The 16,401-nt window shown below is 37.8% G+C and overlaps 1 protein-coding gene across 3 annotated transcripts in view; it reads right to left on the reverse strand.

Annotated features, from left to right (window-relative positions):
• CUL2 (cullin 2) overlaps window positions 1–16,401 on the reverse strand; it is a 76,251-nt gene that overhangs the window by 43,447 nt on the left and 16,403 nt on the right. For all 3 annotated transcript variants that reach the window (XM_007471339.1, XM_007471341.1, XM_007471340.1), the window contains 2 exons: window positions 13,762–13,864; window positions 6,133–6,227 (listed from right to left, as the gene is read on the reverse strand). In XM_007471339.1, coding sequence (XP_007471401.1) covers window positions 6,133–6,227; window positions 13,762–13,864 — 198 coding nt within the window. The remainder of the gene's footprint in view (window positions 1–6,132; window positions 6,228–13,761; window positions 13,865–16,401) is intronic.

Here is a 16,401-nt window from a genome sequence, read left to right on the forward strand (position 1 = left end):
TTGCTAGGCCCTAAGAGACAAAGAGTAAGACCTCTAGAGTAGCAAAAAAAAAAACCCTACTACCACAGTCTCACTTAAAAAAACTCAGGGGGGGCCTCCCTGGTGGCGCAGTGGTTGAGAGTCCACCTGCCGATGCAGGGGATACGGGTTCGTGCCCCGGTCCGGGAGGATCCCACATGCCGCGGAGCGGCTGGGCCCGTGAGCCATGGGCGCTGAGCTTGCGCATCCGGCAACGGGAGAGGCCACGACAGTGAGAGGCCCACATATCGCAAAAAAAAAAAAAACTCAGGGGTTTTGTTCTAAAACTTTCCAATACTCTTATAGCCCAACAGCTCCTATCCAAGGGTCAACCCTCTACAGTCTAATTTGCTCATTCCCGGATTCTTCTTGTTAAATAAGACAAGTTCACTTTGCAAAGAATTAAACAGAAAATGGTTAAAAGATCAAAGTCAAGAAAGTTCTCTATATTTTATCACCATTAAATACATAACTTTTCATTTTTAAACAAACAAACAAACAAAAAAATCACCATCAGTAGGTGAGAAAATGCAATAGATTGTTACAGACAGTAAGAAGTATGGGCAAAACTGACAGATTCAAGATCACTTTGTCTACCAGGGGTAAACAGCTTTATAAAGAAAGACTAATAACTGTGATGAACTCTAAGAACTACTAAGATGAAAAAGAGTGCTAAGATTAGATAAAATGTGTACAAAGGCGTGTAATATTCAAGCACCACTTTTCACCATCCCAGATTTCACCACAAGGCCTTTAATGCTCAACACCTAAAACTATTCGTTTGACGGCTTCTGCCAAGGTGAAAATAGCTATTGACAATACAAGTATTTAGGCAACAACCACAAAATCTCCGTATTAAAACACACACTTTCCCACGTTCACTGAATCAAAATGAAAGGTCTGCTGAATGTTCATACAACTGAAACTGCAAGCAAAGAAAACAAAAATTTCAACTGCATAACTCCACTGACAATCCTAGCAGACGATGAAAAATAATAAAGCGCTACGGCCACCACCACTTACACAAGTTCCCTCCCACATTCACTCACTTCCAGCTCTGGACTCCAGGGCTTACAACCTTGGTGCTCCATGTGACATTTTAGTCTCTTCTGTCCACTGGTTACAATGTCATTTCCTTCAAAATATCATTTAGCTTTCCCTTCCATTCTCACTGTAACCCTAATAATTTCCTGCTGTGCTTCCACCACGCCTTCCAGCTGAGAAAAGGGGAACAGGACTGAGAGACGGAAGCAAGAGCTGGAGAGAAATGGCTGCTTCACCTGAAACAGATTCCCTGGGGTAGGGCGTTTCACCTCTGGCCTCTGTCACTCTGGTCTCGGCTCAAACACACCTCTCTCAGGCCTGACCTGACCCCAAACCAAACTAACCTTCACTTCCCACCCCCAATGAAGTAACTATCTAATACATAACTGTTTTCTTCACAGCACTTGCTACTATGTGAAATAATCCTGTTCTTTTCTTTGTCTACTGGTTTTGTACATCCATCTCCTCTCTAGAATGTGAGGTCTGGCAGACAGTGTCCATAACAGTGGCAGGCAGATAGGCAGTCCTCGAAAAATACTTCTCTGAATTACGAAATGAATAAACGGGTAACGTTCCAGCAGCACGGATGGCAAAAGCTAACATTAGAACACAAACTTGGAAAAGCAGCCTGGAGCCAGATCATAAAAGCATGAATGTCAGGAAATAAAAGTAATCACTGACACTTATGGAGCGCCTATCGTGTGTCAGAGACAGGTGTAAGCATTGCAGCTGGCTGAATACTAGGAGGTAGATATATGTGGTACCATTAGAATCCTCATTTTACATGTAAGAAAATTGCAGCTTAGACAGCTTAAAGAACTCGGCAAAGGTCCATCAGCTACTAAGTGGCAGAGCTGGGCCAGAAAACTCACGAGGTCTCCCACTCTCATTCAGCAAGTAATGACCAAGTGCGTACTGCATGCCAGGTACAACAAGGCACTGAGGATAGAAAAACGAAAAACAAAAATGTAGTCTCTGCCCAGAGAGCTTACCCATCTGGTAGGACATAAAAACATAAACAAATGTAACATTTCAACAGTGAAAAGTGCTGAGTAGGGGGAACTTAGTCATATCTGCACCATTACATGTGCCTTTCTATAAGACCCTTTGCTCCAAACCATTCCTTTTCTGGTCACTGTACCATGGCCATCCCAGTAATCCTACCTAAAACATTAGCATCACTTATCTCATCCTTCCGTTTACCTCCTTTAATCAGCTGGTCCTCCTGTCCTCTCACACTCTTCCTCACCTCCTCCCATTATTTTCCTTTTCACTTTCAAGGCCATTCGTTGACTCTGCTTGGATCATGTGCAACACTCTCATGACTGATCTCTATTTCCCATTTCTGGCATATCCAATTTACCTAAAAATTCTGCTTTCAGGATATCAACTCCCTATTCAGAAGCCTACAGCAGCCCCCTTATTCCTATACAGTAAGTGTAAACTTCTCAGCGTAGGAGTTTGCTGACTCCGAAGAGTAGTTGCTAGATCTGCAGAAGTCTGGATTCACTAGAGATCTGTGTGTATGTTCCACAGCCAATACACTGTTTTAGTGGAGCTTCATACGTTTTACATCTGATAGGACAAGTCACTATTCTCTTTCCCGCATGGAATAAATTTTAAACTAACTTTCATTATCTATATTCTTCTCATTACAGATTTCTACTCTTGACAGTTTAAGCTTGATAGAGAAGCTTTTAAAATAATTTATAGATATGATTTAAAATGTAAGTAGCATAATTTTTCACTTTGATTCAGACGCCATTCTTAATTTCTAAGTCACTGTAGTATTTTACAATCAGATTTATTAACCACACATTTGTTTTTAAATAAAGATATATATTCTAGGAAATCGTAAAGTAAAATAGCTTTCAATAATTTCTTTAAATAGTCGATACTCTACCACACAGTCAATACCTGACTGTTCTGCTCAGGTCTAACTCATGCAGTAGTACATGTTTTTATAATTTATTGTGGCAACAAAGTGATTGATAAGCATCCTTTGCTTTTCTGGAGTATCAGCAGTAACACAACAGTATTAACTAACAAGAACTAATAGCCTAAGGTAACTGTGAACCCTCTAAGAAACCAGGCATTTCAAGCTATCTTTAAAAAAATCCATTATAAGAACTGTTCCCATGCTAATACTACTGGATTTCAAGAGTCGTTAGTTCTCAAGGTAATACTTTAAGTACCCCACTTCAAGGGCCCGCAGGGCCTAAACAGATATGTAGCAGCAGGAAAGGTGGCGTAGGAGCATCATTATTTTTCTTTAAAATTGGAATCCTTAAGTCACCTATGCTAATGCATATCCATCTTATAAATCAATCAGAGTAAAGAAAAGGCTAGAAATTACTTCAAAACAATAATACTGAAAAATGCTTTGAAATAAAACTGATTTTTTTCCTTTACATTTCTTCACACAGATTTCCTTATAGACTAAGATTAATAACAAGAGATAGCCTGGATAACCTACTACCCAACAAGTAAAGACTATCAAGCAGTTTTTATCTAATTATCTAGTTTTTATACTAATTACAGTTTTTATCTAATCAAATGTGCCCTCTATAAGAAGGATCTCACCACCCAGTCTACCAATATAATTAAATAAATCAGTCACATGAAGCCAACCCCACAGAGGTCAAACAAAACACTCTATAAGTGAATCCCATGAGCCATAGGTTCTAAGTCTTTACTACAGACAGTGGAAAGTTACTAAGTGATTTTGGACGGTGATCAAATTTGCACTTGAGAAGTTTACTAAATAGAATAAATTAGAAATCAAAGGCTGGGAGACTGGTTACAGGGATGTTATCAATAATAGTCCAGGTCAGAAACAATAAAAAGCTTGAACTACAATACTATAATAGCACTGCAAAGGAAATAATAAATTTAAGAGACATTTGGAGGATTTGACCAAGAGGGGTCAGGTAGAGAGGATAACCCTAGGTGAAGGATAACTGAGACTTCCGGCATATACATCTGGATGTCCAGGACTACCATTAACCAAAATGAGTATTATTGGGACAGCGTGTGTGTAAAAGATAACAAGCTCAGTTGTGAACATCTGCAGTAGTACGATGTACCCACGAAACATCCTGGAGGTACAGGCAGCTAGGTAAGAATATTCCTCTGAAACTTAGACCACCTTCAATAAACATTTATTTTGGTGGTTATCAATATATAGGTTGTAGCTAAAACCAGGAGTAATAGAGATCATCCTAGAAAGAATGCAGAGTGTAGCTAAAGGATGAGCATAGAACCTACGTGAGTGACTACAATGACTCTCTAGAATGAGGCTATAGGTAGAATGAAGAAGTTAAATGGATTTATTCAGACTGATCTGGGTTTAAATTCTGCCCTTGTAATTTTTCCAGCTCAGGGATCTTGACCTCTCTGACCCTTAGTTTTCCTCCACTGTAAAAAACCAACTACCTCATATGGCTTTATATATACGCACACATATGTGTATATATCAATCACATATATTGCAAAATTTAATAAAAGCTCATCAACAGTACCAATTTAATAGTACTACTTTCAATAATACCAAATTGATTTTGGTAAAGAGAGGTGCAGGAGAACCAAGAGAACGGTGCCCCAGAAAACTAAGAAAGAACAGAAAAACAACTTGAATCTTCACTGAAGTATCTCAGTTAATGAGGGATCCACTGCACGGCACACAATCAAAGCACTCTGTTTTGTCATCCATATACCAGTGGCCCCAGCTTCTCAGCAGTGACAAAGACACGCGTGTGCTCTCACTCTGATCCTTAAAACTCCCCCCGCTCTCCCCCACGGTTTAGCTAAGGAATCCTTAAAGTTCTATTTATGACTAGGCCACTTCGGTGGATGGAGGAGGGAAATCAAATGTCAGGATGTTTAATGGATGGCAAACATGTTCAGTAAAAGCCAAAGCCCCAGCAAACCTTGCCCGTGCTAGCAATTGCTGGTTTCTGGTTTTATTATATTTTGCTCTTCTAAGAGGAAATAGAGCTACTGGCCATTTAGAAGTGAGTTCCAGTTTCTAACATAGGCAGCTTACATCTAGTAAAGTCCAGTGTTGTTATAAAAACCAAAGGGAATACGAACCGGTAAAGCAAAGAAGGACAGACACACCAAGGCGACCATGCCTTGGCCCCATGTACCTGTGCAGGAAACACTTTGAGACCTAGCTCTGCTCCTCTTCTCCAGCAAGAAACTGAGGCAGAGGTTCATCTGTGGCTCAAGCCACAATGCACAGGGCAAAATTATCACTGCAACCATCGCAGGCCACAAGGCCCAGGTGCTTAACAGCACTATTCCCTATTTATCCACTGTCCTTCAACAAATGGGTCTCTGCCTGTGTACCTAGGTACTGTACTTATTTCCACAGTCTATGTGAATGAGTTAGAGAGGACCAGCACAGGGTGCCACAGGAACATGCATGAGTGGCAGTTAACACCAAAGATCTAAGCAGGAGACCGAGGCAAGGAGAGGGGAGTTCAGAGCGGGGAATGGGAACTAGTCATTCAGGGAAAGGAAGAAAAGCAAGCCAGACAGACAGAATAGCACAAGGAAAGGCGGGATGATATGAGACCACAAGGCATCACAACACTGCCGGTAATTCAGTACGTCTAGAGGAAAGGGCGGGAGAACATCAAGAGAAAATTGCCAGGTACTTCCATGAAACATAAAATGCTGAATCCTAGAGTCAAACAAGAGCATGCTGGAGGGGGGCACGAGCTTAGATTCACTAAAAGTTTCATCCAAGCTGAAGTTTCACTTCAGATTTGTCAAGATTTAATGTGTGTTACACAGTCCCAGACAACTGAAGAAACAGAGCTATGCCATCAAATACAGTTTTAGTTTTCACAGAATAAGTTTCCATACACTGCCTGGCTCCCAAATACCCACATGACCCACACTACAGACCTTTCCCCATAGCAGAGAAAAGTCCATACATCAGGTAATGCTTTAGTTCTGCTCATTTTCATGGGTAGTAGGTAGTAAAAACAAACAAAAAACTCCTGCAATTACCAAATGCAGGCAATACTGTTTAGACTGTCAAGAGTCTAAAAGTGTACTTACCTATACAAGCAGTCCATATAGTCTGCACCCTTGCTGTATTCCTCCCAGTACCTATGATACATAACAAGTACTTGCTCTTCAGACTCCAGAACTCTCTAGAAAAAGAAGAAAAATACTTTTTACTCAGAAAGCACTAACCATTTGTAAACTATGAAATTTATCAAAAACTAATGTTCTTAAGTGACATAATTCAAGCACTATATATTACATTTACAAATTACATTCTTATTTTTAATTACCTTTAGTAACAATTAAAGAGCTAGAAAAAAAATGTGAATCTTAGATATGAAAGTGAAGCGTCCATACTAGAGTAAACGTTTCATTCTCTAAGATAAAAAAACAAAATGTAATGGTTTGATGCTGTTCTTTGGGCCAGAATATTAGATCAGATTAAAACAGAATGTAATTCTACTGTGCTTCCTCACGTCCATCACTTTTGATCAGCCTGTAGTTACGTCATCACCTCATATTATTCACTTCTGTGAATAAGACTACTTATGAAAATTGACACATTTTCCATATTCCCCGAATAAGTTATTTTATATTTATTTAATAAAAACCTACTATTTTTTGAAAAATGAAAATCAAACTGAAATCTGAGGGCTGATGTTTAAAAAGTTAATTTTAATGGAAATCCAGTCTAACAATAAAAATCCACTGGACAGGACAGACATTCCCGAGGCCACCGCTGCTCTTACTTCAGTTCTTCCATCAACCGTCCGTGTGACCTTAGGCAAGACATGACCTCAACACTCATCCAATTAACTCTTGATGAAAGCTATGCTTTTAAACTTGGAGTTTTACCAATTAAGTCTCAGGATGACAGGAATAGCCTATAAATAGTAGTTTTTGCCTATCATATGGTAAATAAATTAAAAATTGCAACCACTATTAATAATGCTGGGGAATAGGGCCCACTTAGGAACTGCTGCTGCTGGTTGGATAGAATATAAATCTAGGAACAATTTCTTACTATGGTTGTTCCTCAACATCAGTGGGGATTGTTTCCAGGACCCCACCATGGATACCAAAATCCGCAGATGCTCAAGTCCCTACAGCCGGGCCTCCATATCCACCAATTCGGAACACACAGATATGGAGGGAAATGTTCATGACTTATAACCCAGTAATTCCACGTCTAGGGACTTATCCTATAAAAAACTTGGTAACACAAGAATAACTCAGCTACAAGGGTGTTCATGGAAGTATTGTTTATAATCACAACTTTATGTACTGGAAATAATCCATATGCCCAGCAATATAGGAATATTTAAATAAATCACAGTATCTCCACAAAATGAAAAATTTTACAACATTGCCAGAATTACAAGTCTATTTAATGACAAAGAAAGAGACCTACAATATTATTAAAAGCAAAAAGCACATTATAAAGTATACAACATAACTTCATTTTCTAATAAAAAATGGAAGTCTACACAAAACAAAAATATGCAAAAGACATAAATTATATTTTTGTTAATATGTATCAAAAAAAGATATATTTAAAAATAGAGGGCTTCCCTGGTGGCGCAGTGGTTGAGAGTCCGCCTGCCGATGCAGGGGACACGGGTTCGTGCCCCGGTCTGGGAAGATCCCACATGCCGCAGAGCGGCTGGGCCCGTGAGCCATGGCCGCTGAGCCTGCGCGTCCAGAGCCCGTGCTCCGCAACGGGAGAGGCCACAACAGTGAGAGACCCGCATACCGCCAAAAAAAAAAAATATATATATATATATATATATATATCAAAAGTATTAACAGTGGTTAATTCTGGAGGTATGTATGGGTGATGTTTATTTTCTTTTTCCTCATCAGTATGTTCGAAATGATCTACAACATAATGCAATACTTTAGTAATTTAAAAAGTTCTCACAGATGAAACTTTTCAGTTCTGTTGGCTATATTAACAATTTACTTTGTCATCTACATAATAGCCAACTTCTTTTTTTGTCACTGGACTTGAGAGAAAATATGGTATAAAATTATGTAAGTATTCTAAACTTTCATAAAACTACTTCACAATTGTAATTTTTCAATCACAATGTTAATTTCTTGGTTTTAATCATTGTACCACTGTTATGCAAGATGTTAATATTAAGAAGCTGGGTAAAAAGTATTTGAGAAGTCTTTGTATTATTTTTGCAACTTTTCTATAAGCTTAAAGTTATTTCAAAATAAAAAGTTTTTAAAAATCACACTTACAACCTACGCTAAAACATAAAATTGCAAAATTTATAAATGACTCACAGTTATCTAGTATATTATAACCAAAGCTAACCAGCTCACAACAGAACTTTAACTTCAAAAATAACATATGAAAAATGTTAAGAATAAGTTAAATTACTTGTCATTAAAACCACTTTCATAAACTGATAAATGCACAGAGCAGAATGCTAAACTGTATCTGCCATATATAATAAAAAGTAGAGCATTTCCTGCAAATCAAAACCAGAATGAGCTATAACCTCACACCTGTCAGAATGGTTATCATCAAAACTCAACAAATAGGACTTCCCTGGTGGCACAGTGGTTAAGAATCTGCCCGACAATGCAGGGGACACGGGTTCGAGTCCTGGTCCGGGAAGATCCCACTTGCCGTGGAGCAACTAAACCCGTGTGCCACAACTACTGAGCCTGCGAGCCACAACTACTGAGCCCACGTGCCACAAATACTGAAGCCCATGCGCCTAGAGCCCGTGCTCTGCAACAAGAGAAGCCACCACAATGAGAAGCCCACGCACCGCAACAAAGAGTAGCCCCCACTCGCCACAACTAGAGAAAGCCCATGTGCAGCAACGAAGACCCAACACAGCCAAAAATAAATAAATAAAGTCAAGAAATAGCAAGTGCTGGCAAGGATCTATAGAAAAGGGAACCCTCATGCATTACTGATGGGACTGTAAACTGGTACAGCCACTATGGAAAACAGGGTGTTCCTCAAAAAATTAAAAACAGAACTACCATGTGAGCCAGAAATTCCACTCCTGGGTATTTACCTGAAGAAAAAGAAAACACTAATTTAAAAAGATACATGCACCCCAATGTTCACAGCAGTTATAGCAGCATTACTTACAATAGCCAAGATACATAAGCAACCTAAGTGTCCAACAATAGACAAATGGATAAAGAAGATGTGGTATATATATATATATATACAATGGGTTACTATTCAGCCGCATGAAGAATGAAATCTCACCATTTAAAACAACATGGATGAACCCAGAGGGTATCATGCTAAGTGAAATAAGTCACACAGAGAAAGACAAATACCGCATCATCTCATTCATATGTGTAATCTGAAAAACAAACGAACTAGCGAAACAAAACAGACACAGACTCAGAGATACAGAGAACAAACAGGTGGTTGCCAGAGGGGAGAAGGCTGGGGTAGGGGTCCAAAAAGGTGAAAGGGATTAAGAGATACAAACTTCCAGTTAGAAAATAAATAAGTCATGGGGATGTAATGTAGAGTGCAAGGAATATGGTCAATAATATTGTAATAACTTTGTATAAGGACAGATGGTAACTAGACATAATTTGGTGATCATTTCATAATGTACGTAAATGTTGAATCACTGTAGTTCACCTGAAACTAACAGAATATTGTATGTCAACTATATTTCAATGAAAAGAGAATAAACAAATAAAATCTGCTCTGAAAATCTGAGCTTACAAATATTGTATGTCAACTATATTTCAATGAAAACAAAATAAAATAAAATAAACAGATAGATAAAATAGGCTTTGAAAAACTGAGCTTTTCTTCAAATGTTATAAGGGAAATATCACAGGATCAATTGTGCTCTACTTATGGGTTATTACCATTTGAAAAAGATCTACTCCTAGTCATGTACAGGGTTAGACATATTATTACACAGACTCTGTTACTTTATCTCCATTTTACAGATAAAGGAACATGAAGTTCAATCTACAAGGTAGGTGAGGTGAGTTGCCCAGGGTCACAGGGCTAACAAAAGGTAGCCAAGTTTCCATAGACTTAGAGAAGGAACTTATGGTTACCAGGGGGGACGGATGGGGGAAAGGGATAGTTAGGGAGTATGGGATAGACATGTACCCACTGATAATTAAAATGGATAACGTTTTGCTATTCGGGTTCTTTTGTGTTTCCATACAAATTGTAAAATTCTTTGTTCTAATTCTGCGAATGCCATTGGTAGTTTGATAGGGATTGCACTGAATCTGTAGATTGCTTTGGGTCATTTTCACAATATTGATTCTTCCAATCCAAGAACATGATATATTTCTCCATCTGCTTATGCCATCTTTGATTCCTTTCATCAGTGTTTTATAGTTTTCTGAGTACAAGTCTTTCACCTCCTTAAGTAGGTTTATTCCTAGGTATTTTATTCTTTTTGTTGCAATGGTAAATGGGAGTGTTTCCTTAATTCCTCTTTCTGATTTTTCATTGTTAGTATATAGGAATGCCAGAGATTTCTGTGCATTCATTTTGTATCCTGCAACCTTACCAAATTCACCGATTAGCTCTAGTAGTTTTCTGGTGGCATCTTTAGGATTCTCTATGTATAGTATCATGTCATCTGCGAACAGTGACAGTTTGACTTCTTCTTTTCCAATTTGTATTCCTTTTATTTCTTTTTCTTCTCTGACTGCCATGGCTAGGACTTCCAAAACTATGTTGAATAAGAGTGGCAAGAGTGAACATCCTTGTCTTGTTGCTGATCTTAGTGGAAACACTTTCAGTTTTTCACCATTGAGCATGATGTTTACTGTGGGTTTGCCATATATGGCCTTTATTATGTTGAGGTAGGTTCCCTCTATGCCCATTTTCTGGAGAGTTTTTATCATAAATGAGTGTTGAATTGTGTCAAAAGCTTTTCCTGCATCTACTGAGATGATCGTATGGTTTTTATTCCTTAATTTGTTAATTTGGTGTATGACATTGATTGATTTGTGTATACTGAAGAATCCTTGCACTCCTGGGATAAATTCCACTTGATCATGGTGTATGATCCTTTTAATATGTTCTTGGATTCTGTTTGCTAGTATTTTGTTCAGGATTTTTGCATCTATGTTCATCAGTGATATTGGTCTATAATTTTCTTTTTTGTGATACCTTTTTCTGGTTTTGGTATCAGGGTGATGGTGGCTTCGTATAGCCAAAGCAATCTTGAGAAAAAAAAAACGGAGCTGGAGGAATCAGGCTCCCTGACTTCAAACTATACTACAAAGCTACAGCAATCAAGACAGTATGGTACTGGCACAAAAAACAGAAATATAGATCAATGGAACAGGATAGAAAGCCCAGAGATGAGCACATGCACGTACGGTCACCAAATTTACGACAAAGGAGGCAAGACCATACAATGGAGAAAAGACAGCCTCTTCAATAAGTGGTGGTGGGAAAAGTGGACAGCTACATGTAAAAGAATGAAATTAGAATACTACCTAACACCATACACAAAAATAAACTCAAAATGGGTTAAAGACCTAAATGTAAGACCAGATACTATAAAACTCTTAGAGGAAAATACAGGAAAAACACTCTTTGACATAAACCACAGCAAGATCTTTTTTTGACCCACCTCCTAGAGTAATGAAAAAACAAAAATAAACAAATGGGACCTAATTAAAAGCTTTTGCACAGCAAAGGAAACCATAAACTGGACAAAAAGACAACCCTCAGAATGGGAGAAAATATTTGCAAATGAAGCAACTGACAAAGGATTAGTCTCCAAACTATACAAACAGCTCATGGAGCTCAATATCAAAAGAGCAAACAACCCAATTAAGAAATGGGAAGAAGATCTACATAGACATTTCACCAAAGAAGACATACTGATGGCCAAAAGGCACATGAAAAGATGCCCAACATCACTAACTATTAGAGAAATGCAAATCAAAACTACAATGAGGTATCACCTCACACTGGTCAGAATGGCCCTTATCAAAAAATCTAGAAACAATAAATGCTGGAGAGGGTGTGGTGAAAAGGGAACCCTCCTGCACTGTTGGTGGGAATGTAAATTGATACAGCCACTATGGAGAACAGTATGGAGGTTCCTTAAAAAACTAAAAATGGAACTACCATATGACCCAGCAATCCCACTGCTGGGTATACCCTGAGAAAACCATAATTCAAAAAGAGACATGTACCCCAGTGTTCACCGCAGCACTATTTACAATAGCCAGGACACGGAAGCAACCTAAGTGTCCATCGACAGATCAATGGCTAAAGAAGATGTGGCACGTATATACAATGGAATACTACTCAGCCATAAAAAGAAATGAAAGTGAGTTATCTGTAGTGAGGTGGATAGACCTAGAGTCTGTCATACAGAGTGAAGTCAGTCAGGAAGAGAAAAACAAATACCATATGTTAACACATATATATGAAATTAAAAAAAAAAAAAAGGTACTGATGAACCTAGTGGCAGGGCAGGAATAAAGACGCAGACATAGAGAATGGACTTAAGGACACACCATTGGGGGAGGGGGAAGCTGGGGTGAAGCGAGAGTAGCATCGACATATACATATACTACCAAATGTAAAACAGATAGCTAGTGGGAAGCAGCAACATAGCACGGGGAGATCAGCTCGGTGCTTTGCGTTACCTAGAGGGGTGGGATAGGGAGGGTGGGAGGGAGACACAAGAGGGAGGGGATATGGGGGTATACGTATGCATATGGATGATTCACTTTGTTGTACAACAGTAACTAACACAGCATTGTGAAGCAATTATACTCCAATGAAGATGTATAAAATAAATAAATAAAATAAATGGATAACCAACAGGGACCTACTGTATAGTGCAGGGAACTCTACTCAATGTTATATGACAGCCTGGATGGGAGGGGAGTTTGGGGGAGAATGGATACAAGTATATGTATGGCTGAGTCGCTTTGCTGTGCACCTGAAACTATCACAACATTGTTAATTGGCTATACTCCAATATAAAATAAAAAGTTTTAAAAAATAAATAAAATAAAATACTGGGGGGGAAAAGAACGTAGTCAAGTTTCTAGTTCAAAGAATAAATGATCTCATCCAGTTCCTGATAAGATCAGTAATCCAAAATAAGTCAGAAATGCTGCGTGTAGCCAAATACTACAAAATTCATTCACTGCTTATACACAGATCAAGTCGGTGATGTTTCCCTCATGCACATGGCACACTGACCAAAATAACTGGTCACAGAGATTTTCTATCATACTTTTTAATTTACCATTCTCCTTTTTAATTCTAGGTTTTTAAAGACCTTATATAGGATATGAAGAGGCAGCTAAAATGTTGAATATAAAGACAGAGACTCACCAAGAGGTGGGAAGCAACAGTAAAAGAAAACTTGGTTCTATAAACACCATCCAGAGGATATGTAAACACTTGATTTCAAGTTGAACACATCTTGATTTGAAACCCTACTCTTTAACTTACTAGTTGTATGATCTGGAGCAACTAAACTGACTTCCCTTGGAGAACCTAACAACACAGAGCTTGACCCAAAGCTCTTATATACATATTAGAAAAATGCTAATTAGGAAACAAAACAAATAACCTTAACCTGATACAAGTTCTGCACTGGAAAACAGTGAACTAGTCAAATAACTATGTAGCCATAAACACATTTACATCATGTATATATCAATCCTTACCTTGTGCAAATGCCGTACGTGATTTTCCAAAAAAATCTTAGTTTCTGTATAAAGTCTTTCTCCAAGGGGTTCAGGATAGGCCACACATAAAGCATAGATATCTCTAGTTAAATTGTTAAGGTTTTCATATTCATTGAAAATACTACTTTAAAACAAAAGATTTAACTCAAGTCTGGCATTAAAAAATGAAAAATCCTTATTTCATTTTTGCAGTTTAGGATTATATAGATACATACACAGAATGAAAGACACTTACCCGACACGTTGGTGATAGAAGGGAGGTGGGAAATCAACCTCACATGCTCTGACTCTTTACCTTGTATCCTCACCCCAAAAAGAGCAAGCAGCCCTCTCCACGTGATGTCATTGTCTGGGAGGCCTCAGTCAGACTTTCCTATGTTCCCTCCAAATTCTTTTGTTGTTTATTTTTAATTGTAATTAGTAACCAATAAAATATCTCCATGTATCCACGTATATATATTTGTTCGATTACTATTATATTAAATACTTAAAATTTTATTTACATACTTAAAAAACAAACATGGTGAAGCAAAAATATCACCCAAATAGTGTAATATCACTGTGCCAGGTTTCTTTATAGAAAAAAAAGTTACAATAAGAAACTATTAAGTTATTTTAGGGATTGGAAGGGTGGGAGGGAAACACAAGAGGGAGGAGATATGGGGGTATATGTATATGTATAGCTGATTCACTTTGTTATAAAGCAGAAACTAACACACCATTGTAAAGCAATTATACTCCAATAAAGATGTTAAAAAAAAAAGAAACTATTAAGTTATTTTATATCAACTTAGATATCATAATGAACCTTTACAGACTGGAAGATTAAATAAAATAGTACAGATATAAGAGCTATTTTTCAGCAGTAACATAAAAAATATTCACCTGTATTACAAAGAAAGGAGAGACTTGAATATACACTACCTAAGAAAGAAAATTTTTTTAATTTATCTGGACACAAATTCTACAGAGAATTGACATGGTTTGGAGGAGGGGAGAGGGAACAAGGCATCAATGGAGAAGGAGCTTCAAAGTAAGGTATTACATGAGCTCCCGGCTCAGCCTGGGGTCCCTCCAGGTTTCAGCTAAAAATGCCTTTAGAAAAAAAAGTCCTAGTTCATGACATAATTTAAATCTTAACTGATCACAAGCCTATCCTAGTAAAACTAGATGTAAAACGGTTGTCAGAATTAGGTGTTGTAGAAGCCGGGACAGCAGTTAACTTCAGCAACTGGGGAACAGAGGTTCCTGATTGGTGGGAGCACTCTGTTTACTGGGTACACAGGTGCACTCACTTTGTGAGAACTCACCTCTACATTCACCAGTCAGCATGTATATCATACTTAAATTTAAATTAAATTTAATTTTTTTTAATTCCCTGGCAGTCCAGTGGTTAAGACTCGGAGTTTTCACTGCCGTGGGCCTGGGTTCAATCCCTGGTCAGGGAACTAAGATCCCACAAGCCACACAGCACTGCCAAAAAAAAAAAAAAAAGAAAAAACAAAAATTTTTTAAATGACTAAATTTGGCCAGGCTCTAGATCAACAATCAGAAGTGATACATTTATTATCTTTAAGTTCTGAATACCTACTTCCAGAACTTCCATCCAACATGATGATGATATTTGCTCCTCTAATCTTCCCTTAAGCCATATACACACATTTCTAGAATACACAACTTACTTGATACTGAAAAATCAGCAATTCAGTACCATAATTTCAACATGATATGCTAATTATGTGCTCAAATGTTTTACATCAACAAAGTTAATGTCTCAATATAGCCACTGCATGTATATGTAAACAAAAATGACCAGCAAAATTCACCTAATAGGGCTTCCCTTCTCTCTGCTGAGGGAAAGGGATCTCTGCAAGGTAGGAATCCAGGGAGACTTTCCCATTTCACTCCACATACAGGACTTATATATTGTTTGACTCTTCCTCAGTGAGAATGTACTCATGTATTGCTTTTAATGGAGTCCACCTTAATAAATTTTTTAAATGAATATTTTAACTCAGCATAGTTTGGAGTCTCACTGCATAATTTCACTCAACTGCCTAAAAGATATACCTAAATATGTTCTTTTTCTTTAACCTGTTCAAATACCCAAGCACTCTGGAAATGGTTAGGCCTTGGGAAGAGCACCCAAGAGGAGCACTTTTCAACCCTCTAGCATTCAATTATGATTTGGTTATAGACAAGATACTTTAAAAAACCAAAAATGGGAAATAATGTAGGTGGTCAGATTTAGATTGAAACACTGTCTTCTCCGAGTCATCTTTTCTGGGAGCCGGAATAGAAAGATACCTGTATGTACGAACTTTCCACTTACAAATTCTCAAAGTCAGAAACAAAAGGTGTTCAGGAGCAAGAGCTCTGAACTCTGTTACAACCAAAAGGCAGTGCTGGTCAGCAGCAAATTACTTACTTTAGTTCATTTTCTCTATTAAAAGATGCTTCCTATGCTTGGGCTTAATTTTTAGTTTTAACACTATTAACTCTACTGCATAGTGGGTCAAAAACAATGTTTTGCAATGGGAATAAAAGTAAAGATTACCTTAAAATTGAAAATGGTAAAATAATGATCAAAAGAGAACTGACAATACAAAACTATAAAAA

This window comes from Lipotes vexillifer, unplaced genomic scaffold, assembly GCF_000442215.2.
Source record: "Lipotes vexillifer unplaced genomic scaffold, Lipotes_vexillifer_v1.1 scaffold1049, whole genome shotgun sequence".
In the NCBI taxonomy this organism is placed as follows: domain Eukaryota; kingdom Metazoa; phylum Chordata; class Mammalia; order Artiodactyla; family Lipotidae; genus Lipotes; species Lipotes vexillifer.